We start from the raw sequence: 11,238 nt of genomic DNA on the forward strand, positions 1-11,238 counted from the left end.
CTGGACAAAAGGAATACCTATGTGAGAATGCTGTTCATTGACTATAGTTCAGCGTCAACACCATAGTGTTCTCAAAGCTCATCCATAAGCTAAGGACCCTGGGACTAAACGTCCCTTTGCAACTGGATCCTAGATTTCCTGACGGGCCGCCCCCAGGTGCTAAGGGTAGGCAACAACACTGGGGCCCCTTAGGGGTGTGCTTAGTCCCCTCTTGTACTCCCTGTTCACCCACTACAGTGTGGCCAATCACAACTCCAAAACCATCATTACGTTTGCTGACGACACCACAGTGGTAGGCCTGATCACCGACAACGATGAGGAGATCAGAGACCAGGCAGTGTGGTGCCAAGACAACCTCTCCCTCAATGTGAGCAAGACAAAGGAGCTGATGGTGGACTATAGGAAAAAGAGTGCTGAAAACTCCCTCATTAACATCGACAGGGCTGAAGTGGAGCTGGTCGAGAGTTTCAAGTTCCTTGGTGTCCACATCACCAACGATCTATCATGGCCCCAACACAACAAGACAGTTGTGAAGTGGGCACAACAACACCTTTTCCCCCTCAGGAGACTGAAAGATTTGGCACGGGTCCCCAGATCCTCAAAAAGTTCTACAGCTGCACCATTGAGAGCATCCTGACCGGTTGCATCACCGCCCGGTATGGCAACTGCTCGGCATCTGATTGTAAGGCGCTACACCTTACATCAGCTGATATCTCAAAGTACTGTACAGAAACCCAGCCTAAAACCCCAAACAGCAAGCAATGCAGGTGTAGAAGCACGGTGGCTAGGAAAAACTAAAAAACCTAGAGTGGAACCAGGCTATGAGGGGTGGCGAGTCCTCTTCTGGCTGTGCCGGTGGAGATTACAACAGAACATGGCCAAGATGTTCAAATGTTCATAGGTGTGGTCATAGGCAGGATCAAATAATAATTATCACAGTGGTTGTTGAGAGAGAGAGAGAGAGAGAGAGAGAGAGAGAGAGAGAGAGAGAGAGAGAGAGAGAGAGAGAGAGAGAGAGAGAGAGAGAGAGAGAGAGAGAGAGAGAGAGAGAGAGAGAGAGAGAGAGAGAGAGAGAGAGAGAGAGAGAGAGAGAGAGAGAGAGAGAGAGAGAGAGAGAGAGAGAGAGAGAGAGAGAGAGAGAGAGAGAGAGAGAGAGAGAGAGAGAGAGAGAGAGAGAGAGAGAGAGAGAGAGAGAGAGAGATTCAGAGAGAGAGAGAGAGAGAGAGAGAGAGAGAGAGAGAGAGAGAGAGAGAGAGAGAGAGAGAGAGAGAGAGAGAGAAAAGAATACTTAAATTCACACAAGACACCGGATAAGATTTAACAGACCCTAGCCCTCCGACACAAACTACTGCAGCATAAATACTGGAGGCTGAGACAGTAGGGGTCGGGAGACACTGTGGCCTCATCCGACGATACCCCCGGACAGGGCCAAACAAGCTACAGAGGGTAGTGCGTACGCCACAGTACATCATTGGGGCCAAGCTTCCTGACATCCATGACCTATATACTAGGCGGTGTCAGAGGAAGGCCCAAAAAATTGTCAAAGATGCCAGTCACCCACGTCATAGACTGTTCTTTCTGCTACCTCATGGCAAGCGGTACCGGAGCACCAAGGCAATGTCCAAAAGGCTTCTTAACAGCTTCTACCCCCAAGCCATAAAGCTGCTGAACATCAAATGGCCACCCCGACTATTTACATTGTTTTTACACTGCTGCCACTCGCTGTTTATTATCTAATCATAGTCACTTTACAAATGACCTCGACTAACCTGTACCCCCGCACATTGACTCCATACCGGTGTCCCCTGTATAAAGCCTTGTTATTGTTATGCAATTTTCTTGTGCTACTTTTTGATTAGATTTTTTTTAAACATTCGATTATTTAGTAAATATTTTCTTAGTTCTATTTCTTGAACTTGGTTAATTAAGATCTAGTAAGTAAGCTTTTTATTGTAAGGTCTACTAAATGTTGTTATGGTCTAATGGTCTAATGTTGTTATGGTCTAATGTTGTTATGATCTAATGGTCTAATGTTGTTATGGTCTAATGCTTTTATGATCTAATGGTCTAATGTTGTTATGGTCTAATGGTCTAATGTTGTTATGGTCTAATGGTCTAATGTTGTTATGGTCTAATGTTGTTATGATCTAATGGTCTAATGTTGTTATGGTCTAATGTTGTTATGGTCTAATGGTCTAATGTTGTTATGGTCTAATGGTCTAATGTTGTTATGGTCTAATGGTCTAATGTTGTTATGGTCTAATGTTGTTATGGTCTAATGGTCTAATGTTGTTATGGTCTAATGTTGTTATGGTCTAATGTTGTTATGGTCTAATGTTGTTATGGTCTAATGTTGTTATGGTCTAATGGTCTAATGTTGTTATGGTCTAATGGTCTAATGTTGTTATGGTCTAATGGTCTAATGTTGTTATGGTCTAATGGTCTAATGTTGTTATGGTCTAATGTTGTTATGGTCTAATGGTCTAATGTTGTTATGGTCTAATGTTGTTATGGTCTAATGTTGTTATGATCTAATGTTGTTATGGTCTAATGTTGTTATGGTCTAATGTTGTTATGGTCTAATGTTGTTATGGTCTAATGGTCTAATGTTGTTATGGTCTAATGTTGTTATGGTCTAATGTTGTTATGGTCTAATGGTCTAATGTTGTTATGGTCTAATGGTCTAATGTTGTTATGGTCTAATGTTGTTATGGTCTAATGTTGTTATGGTCTAATGTTGTTATGGTCTAATGGTCTAATGTTGTTATGGTCTAATGGTCTAATGTTGTTATGGTCTAATGGTCTAATGTTGTTATGGTCTAATGTTATGGTCTAATGTTGATCTAATGGTCTAATGTTGTTATGGTCTAATGCTTTTATGATCTAATGGTCTAATGTTGTTATGGTCTAATGGTCTAATGTTGTTATGGTCTAATGGTCTAATGTTGTTATGGTCTAATGTTGTTATGATCTAATGGTCTAATGTTGTTATGGTCTAATGTTGTTATGGTCTAATGGTCTAATGTTGTTATGGTCTAATGGTCTAATGTTGTTATGGTCTAATGTTGTTATGATCTAATGTTGTTATGGTCTAATGTTGTTATGGTCTAATGTTGTTATGGTCTAATGTTGTTATGGTCTAATGTTGTTATGGTCTAATGTTGTTATGGTCTAATGGTCTAATGTTGTTATGGTCTAATGGTCTAATATTGTTATGGTCTAATGTTGTTATGGTCTAATGTTGTTATGGTCTAATGGTCTAATGTTGTTATGGTCTAATGTTGTTATGGTCTAATGTTGTTATGATCTAATGTTGTTATGATCTAATGGTCTAATGGTCTAATGTTGTTATGGTCTAATGGTCTAATGTTGTTATGGTCTAATGGTCTAATGTTGTTATGGTCTAATGGTGTTATGGTCTAATGTTGTTATGATCTAATGGTCTAATGTTGTTATGGTCTAATGTTGTTATGGTCTAATGGTCTAATGTTGTTATGTTCTAATGTTGTTATGTTCTAATGTTGTTATGTTCTAATGTTGTTATGTTCTAATGTTGTTATGGTCTAATGTTGTTATGATCTAATGGTCTAATGGTCTAATGTTGTTATGGTCTAATGTTGTTATGTTCTAATGTTGTTATGTTCTAATGTTGTTATGGTCTAATGGTCTAATGTTGTTATGGTCTAATGTTGTTATGATCTAATGGTCTAATGTTGTTATGGTCTAATGGTCTAATGTTGTTATGGTCTAATGGTCTAATGTTGTTATGGTCTAATGGTCTAATGTTGTTATGGTCTAATGGTCTAATGTTGTTATGGTCTAATGGTCTAATGTTGTTATGGTCTAATGTTGTTATGGTCTAATGGTCTAATGTTGTTATGGTCTAATGGTCTAATGTTGTTATGGTCTAATGGTCTAATGGTGTTATGGTCTAATGGTCTAATGTTGTTATGGTCTAATGTTGTTATGGTCTAATGTTGTTATGGTCTAATGTTGTTATGGTCTAATGTTGTTATGATCTAATGTTGTTATGGTCTAATGGTCTAATGTTGTTATGATCTAATGTTGTTATGGTCTAATGTTGTTATGGTCTAATGTTGTTATGGTCTAATGGTCTAATGTTGTTATGGTCTAATGTTGTTATGGTCTAATGTTGTTATGGTCTAATGTTGTTATGGTCTAATGGTCTAATGCTGTTATGATCTAATGGTCTAATGCTGTTATGATCTAATGTTGTTACGATCTAATGTTGCTATGATCTAATTGTCTAATGTTGTTATGGTCTAATGGTCTAATGTTGTTATGGTCTAATGGTCTAATGTTGTTATGATCTAATGGTCTAATGTTGTTATGGTCTAATGTTGTTATGGTCTAATGTTGTTATGGTCTAATGGTCTAATGTTGTTATGATCTAATGTTGTTATGATCTAATGGTCTAATGCTGTTATGGTCTAATGGTCTAATGTTGTTATGGTCTAATGTTGTTATGGTCTAATGGTCTAATGTTGTTATCGTAGAATGTATGCACACATGACTGTAAGTCGCTTTGGATAAAAGCGTCTGCTAAATGGCATATATTATTATTATATTATTACTACACCTGTTGTATTTGGCGCATGTGACAAATAACATTTGATTTGAATTTTCCCCCAAAAAATTGAAAGCCAAGTTGAAGCCAGCAGTAGATGCTGTCATCCTCAATATAACTGCATGTGGTTTTACCGCAACACAGTAGCGCAACACCGTTCAATTGTTTTTCCACTGCTGCTACTCGCTGTTTATTATCTATGCATCGTCACTCCTTCCATGGTAACTCACCTCCTGACCTGACCTTCAAAAACTGGTTTAATCAACTTTGTTTCCATGTCATTTCAACAAGTAAATTCAATGTGATGACGTTGAATCAACGTGGAAAACTGATTGACATTTTGATATTTTATGGTTGAGTTATGGCCAACTCTGTATCTAACCATTAGGCGTTGAATTCAGGTTAGTTAACCATTAGGCCTCAATGGCCAACCAAATGCCTAAATCAAAACATTAGGCCTACGTTGAATTTTCGTCTTTGTCCAGTGGGAGAGAGTTTGTGTGCCGTGGGGTTCAAGGTTATCCAATCAGCCACACTCCCTAAAGCCTTACAGTGTTAGGTTTAGTAAAAACTACCAGTTGACATTATGAAACACTGACAGCACCTAAACCTCAATTTCCTCTCATCAAAGTCTATTACACACCCACACACAGGTACATACTGTACATGCAAACACACAGCGCGCACACGTACACACGGCACCGACACGTACACAGTGAACAGAATGGTAGAAAGCCTAATTAAGTTGGCTTTGAGTCACAGTCAGTGGTTTGGCCTAAGGTAATGCTTCCAGGAACAAAGATGGGAAGGTGACCTAAATGTAGGGTTAAGGTCCACCTATCTACAGCATATAGAGGCCCATGTCCATGTGTCATTAATGTTCATCCAAAAAGGCCTCTAAATGTGTTATAATAGGGTTTACACAGGGAACGGCAATTACCTACCTACATGTCCACAAACAACTCGTAGGGCTGACTGTGTTTACATGTACACATGTGGAAAGGAGACATGCAGACATACGAGAGAAATAGAGAGATTTGTTCTGAAATGTGTTAAATAATACTTCAAAGTAAGCGGAGGGTAGTGTAGGTACTGAAAAGTACTTCCCAGGCATTTTGCTGCCAAACCTGCTTGAACCGTGTAAACTGACCTGTGCCATAAAGGTATAGACTTCTTGACACAGTGTAATGGGTGTCGTCTTCTGAAGAGGAGGAATAGGACCAAAGTGCAGCGTGTTAAGTGTTCATTACTTTTTTATTAAACAGAACACTGAAACAAAAATGACAAAGTGAATAAACTAAACCGAAGCAGTCCTGGCAGGTACTAAACAAAAAAAAAACGACCCACAAAAACCATGTGGGAAAAAGCTACCTAAGTATGGTTCCCAATCAGAGACAATGATAGAGAACCATACCCGGCCAAAACAAAGAAATACAAAAACATAGAAACGCCCACCCAAATCACACCCTGACCAAACCAAAATAGAGACATAAAAAGTTATCTCAGGTCAGGGCGTGACACACAGACTGGACTGTACTGTGCTGACATACCTGGAGGGTACACTATTGCCAAATGTAACCAGCTCTGATTCTCTAGTGTTGTTGTTGTTGTGTTCTCCTGGTTCGAGTTGCATCTTCATTAAAATTAGTTTAAGGGCTGTATTCAATTGTAGGATTGCTGATCTAGATTCAGATCTCCCCTGTCCATGTAATGTTACTTATCACGATCTACTGTAAAAGGCTAAACTGATACTAGATCAGCACTCATACTCCGAGACGCTAAAAACATAGAGTGAGAAAGGTGGAACATGATAAGAGTATCTGCTAAATGACCAAAATGCAAAAATATTCAAATGAATACGATCCCAGCTCAACAGGCTGGTTAGTCTGGTTAGTCCTGCTCCCCTCATCTGTTTGGCTTGGTTGTAAAATACCATGCCACCCTGATGAAGCTTTAGGAGCTGAAATTATGGTGAAATTAAATGCTAAAATAAATCTCACTGAAAAGAATGGAGAATGGAGTGATGGAGGAGTGAGTCAGCCATGGCAACTGTTGTTGATGGGTGCTGGGTGCTGTTTGGCTGAACAAGAGTCAGAGGATAAGGGGAAGAGGGAGGGGGAGAGGGAGGGGAAGAGGGAGGGGGAGAGGGAGGGGGAGAGCGAGAGGGAAAGAAAGATAGGGAAAATAAGAAGGAGAAGGAAAAGGAAAAATAGGAGAAAGAGAAGAGAGAATGGGAGACTTGTTTCCAATCAGAAGTGCCAGAAAATGTCACAATGACACAATTTGAAAGTGTGACCTATTTCCTTCAAAGCTGCTTGTCATAGGTCATTCCTTGGTCCAATTTTCACTCCAATTGTCAAAAAAATGTACCTCTCTTTTCATTCTCTTAATTTCACAGAATGAAACACTGACCCATTTACAACATTGCTTTTGGGGATGATTGGAGCTGGAAAGACAGTCTTTCAGAAGAAGACAATCCATTTCTTCTTGTCCAATCAGTCCCCTGGTGCTCCAGTCCTGACCTCCGACCTCTACTTCCGTCTCCCTGCTGACCCGTTTCCCCCTTCAACTCTCCTGACAGAAATTGTCCCTTGATGAGATATTGTGTAAGACAAAAAGGAATGGAAGAAAAATGCCTCAATGTGAAGAGAGGTGAGAGGGTCAAGATGAAAATACAGTTTTGCATTATTTTATGCCTTTCAAAATCACACAAATCTTGGCTACAGTGTCTAATGACCTATACAGTTACATGTAAACCACCCAAAAAACTGTCACAGTTGAGTGATTATTTCCACATTTCAGTTTCAGAGGAGGGAGTTGAGTAAAGCAAAACTCTCTCGTCTGAAGATATTCTGGTGAAACAACACGCTTACTTACTTACTGACATTGTTGTCCCCATGGGGAAATTTTGTTGCAGTGTCATGTACACAACCCTCAGTGCATTTTGTTTCTACCTTCATCATTCTGTTTGAGCACAAAGAGCAGCCAGTGGTTTTCTGTACGTGACACAGGTCAATACTGTACACCCTGGCCAAAATATACTTTACTTTCCCACGGCCCTGTTGACATAGCAACACTGCTTCCTCCCTAACCAGGAGAGGCGGGCCGTCACAAAGCGAAAGATGCAAATTGAGGTTTGTAGTATCACCCCACATAGTCTTTTTATGTGACTGACATAGAGGAAGTATATCAAGGTTTAGATAGAAGCTAGGAAGATAGACAATACTTTACAGAAGTCCTAAACGAGCATTTAAGCAATATATGTAAAATTGCAACACGGAACTGAGTTTCAGATCCTAAATCAGGCATTCTAAAGTTCTGACAAAAGAAAAGTTCAAGTGAAAGGTGAGTAATATTTGGTCATAAAAATATTAAATGATGTAGGCTACACATATGGCTATTGATGGAGTATTTCTGACACAGTGCCTTCAAGAAAGTATTCACACCCCTTGAGTTTTTCCAAATTTCGTTGTGTTACAGCTTGAATGTAAAAATGATTACGTTTAGATGTTCCGGGTCATTGGCCGACAGACAAAGCCCCATAATGTCAAAGTGGATTTTTTGTTGTTGCTTATTAATAAAACAAATATTCATTCAACCCCTTTGTAATGACAAGCCTAAAAATGGTCAGGAGTAAAAATGTGCTTAAGAAGTAACATAATACATAATAAAGTGAAATAAAGTGACATAACGTTAAATAAAGTTTGCACCCCACACACAATTATCGAGGTCCCTCAGTCGAGCAGTACATTTCAAACACAGATTCAACCACACACACCGGGGAGGTTTTCCGATTTCTCGCAAGGCAGATGAAAAGAAACAGACATTGAATATCTCTTTGAGCATGGTGAAGTTATTAATTACACGTTGGATGGAGTATCAATACACCCAGTCACTACAACTATATAAGCATGTAGACAATTGAAAGTTCATGTGTGACCCGAGTTACAGCTTTAACTTAAATCTATTTTGAAATTCTATGGCAAGACCTGAAAATGGTTGTCCAGCAATGATCAACAACCAATTTGACAGAGCTTGAAGACCTTTGAAAAGAATAATGGGCAAATGCTGCACAATTCAGGTGTGGAAAGCTCTTAGCGACTTACCTAGAAAGTCACAGCTGTAATTGCTGCCAATGGCGCTTCTACAAAGTACTAACTCAGTGGTGTGAACACTTATGTAAATCAGATATTTTTGTATTTTATTTTCAATACATGTGCTAAAATTGGGGTATTGTGTGTAGATGGGTGAGATTTTTGTTTGAGTATTTAATCCATTTTGAATTCAGACTGTAACACAACAAAATGTGGAATAAGTCAAAAGGGTATGAATACTGTAAATGTCACATTTTCACTTGAACAACAACAGTATATTGTGATAATCCAATCTACTGACAATATTTGCAATGAATCAAAGATCTATTTCACCGTGCAATACTGTGCTTTGGTGAACAATTTTAAAAGAGAACCTATTTGTGGTTTTGCAGAGACGTTAGTTAGTGGGAAACCCACACCATTATGACTCATTTACATACAGAACTCTCATTTCCTTATAACTGTAGACGCCTGACCTGCAGTTTCACCCCGATAAGAGACAAAAATAAATAAAAAGCAACTTATTCTAAAGCCTTTTCTTTGGAAGGAGTAATATAACATCAGTCCCTGAGAGTGAAAGTGAAAGAAGAGGGGGGAAATAACAGGTATGATTTTGTTTATATGACTGTCTGGCTAAATAAGCTATGTTTATGCACTGAGGAACCGCATTGTTCCTGTAGATCTGGTGCACACAAATACTCATATTAGACCGAGAGTCTACTACTATGAGTGCAGCTCAATAGTCTGAAGTGGATTCTCTCCTTGCCTTTACTTCATTCTTGACTCCCGAGTGGTGCAGTGGTCTAAGGCACTGCATCTCAGTGCAAGAAGCATCACTACAGTTCAAATCCACATCTGGCCGTGAGTCCCATAGGGCGGCGCACAATTAGCCCAGTGTCGTCCGGGTTTGGCTAGAGTAGGCCGTCATTATAAATAAGAATTTGTTCTTAACTGACTTGCCTAGTTAAATGAAAATATATATGAAATATATATGAAATCATCGGCACTTATCTGAAAAGAGACCAGAGGTGAAAGAAACGGAATTAAGGTGTCTGTCCTCAACTTACTTCACATTAAAAGACAACTGCACATCCTGATTTGGCTTAGTTTATCATCAATGCTCATTATGAAATGTTAGCGGCCATGAATGAAGGAAAACGAGAGTTGTCTTGAGGGTGTGGCTTGTCTTGCTTCTCACAAGTGTAGCAGGTCGTGAACTCTGCAAAAAAACGTTCTACACTCAGAGAAAAAGAACAGTAAATGACTATCATGTTTTTTAATAATCTCTCTTCAGGTAGCTATGTGTGACACGAACACCATCCACATACACATCCTCCAAGGTGTGAGCTACCTTTCTGTGTTTCTGGTGGGCCTGCTACTCAACATGGCGTCTCTACGTGTCTTCTTCGTCAAACGGGCCATGTGGACAGACACACACATCTACATGCTGAACCTCGCTGCCGCCGACTGTGCCCTAATCCTCTTCCTCCCTTTCCGCATATATGATGCCTTCCAGAGTCTGCCCATAACACCCTTCTGCACGTTTCTCATCTCAATACATTACATCAACATGTACGCCAGTATCTTCACCGTCACCGCCATCAGCGTCCACCGCTACCTGGCGGTCAAGTTCCCATTCCAGACCAGAGCGTGGAGATCAAAGAAGGTGGCTGTGGCAGTGTGTGGGGCCATATGGGTCACAGTAGTAATGATATGTGGTGTGTTCAGTGATGCCAACCATCCCCAAAAACTATTTGCATGCTATCAGAGATGTAAAGAAATCCCATTGCCTGTTGGGTTCCTTGCGGTTCTAGAAGTGCTGGGGTACCTTCTCCCGCTCTTGAATATAGTGTTCTGTTCCACACAGACCATAATGGTTCTGCTGAAGGAGAAGGATCAGGAAGAAACCACTGTGGAGAAGAGGAACATCATTGGCATTATAACAGCCAACCTGATTGTCTTTGTGGTTTGCTACACCCCCATCCATCTTGGGTTTCTGCTGAGGTACCTGGCCAAAACAAACCACTGGGAAACGTTAGACTGGGATGGTGTTTGGCAGGTTTGTGAATGGATCGCTACCACAAACTGCTTCTTGGATTCCATTAGTTATTACTTTCTGTTGAAGAAGTTTTTTTCTAAAGCCAGTAGATCAGCAGACGTTGACAGAGGCTCAGAGATGGCATTAACCACCAATCAAGCTATGAACACACACACCTACCCCAATAATGAGTCATCACACCCCTCTCTGCCTCCATGTATTACACCGCCAGAATAACGTCATCATGTTTTTTGACAACATCTCCTTTTATTAAAATCATATTTGAAATAAAGTGTGTATATGTGTGTGTCTGTGCGTGTGTGTGAGTGAGTGCATGCGTGTATGGGTTTGTTTGTGTGTGCGAGAGAGAAAAGGACCAGAAGTCCCCAACACAGGTGTGGTGGTTTACGGTTATTATTATTATTTATTGAATTATTTATTTCAGCGTTTATATCTTTCATCACATTCCCAGTGGGTTACATACTCAATTAGTATTTGGTAGCATTGCCTTGAAATTG

General features: G+C 39.9%; 1 protein-coding gene across 1 annotated transcript; it reads left to right on the forward strand.

Moving 5' to 3' along the window:
• The first annotated feature begins 7,802 nt into the window (after positions 1-7,802).
• LOC124040638 (G-protein coupled receptor 35-like) lies at positions 7,803-10,957 on the forward strand. Its single transcript, XM_046357722.1, has 2 exons — positions 7,803-7,933; positions 9,977-10,957. Exon 2 carries the CDS (start codon positions 9,983-9,985, stop codon positions 10,955-10,957), a length of 975 nt encoding a protein of 324 aa, XP_046213678.1. The 5' UTR covers positions 7,803-7,933; positions 9,977-9,982.
• Positions 10,958-11,238: the final 281 nt, after the last annotated feature.

Source organism: Oncorhynchus gorbuscha, linkage group LG08 (assembly GCF_021184085.1).
Source record: "Oncorhynchus gorbuscha isolate QuinsamMale2020 ecotype Even-year linkage group LG08, OgorEven_v1.0, whole genome shotgun sequence".
In the NCBI taxonomy this organism is placed as follows: domain Eukaryota; kingdom Metazoa; phylum Chordata; class Actinopteri; order Salmoniformes; family Salmonidae; genus Oncorhynchus; species Oncorhynchus gorbuscha.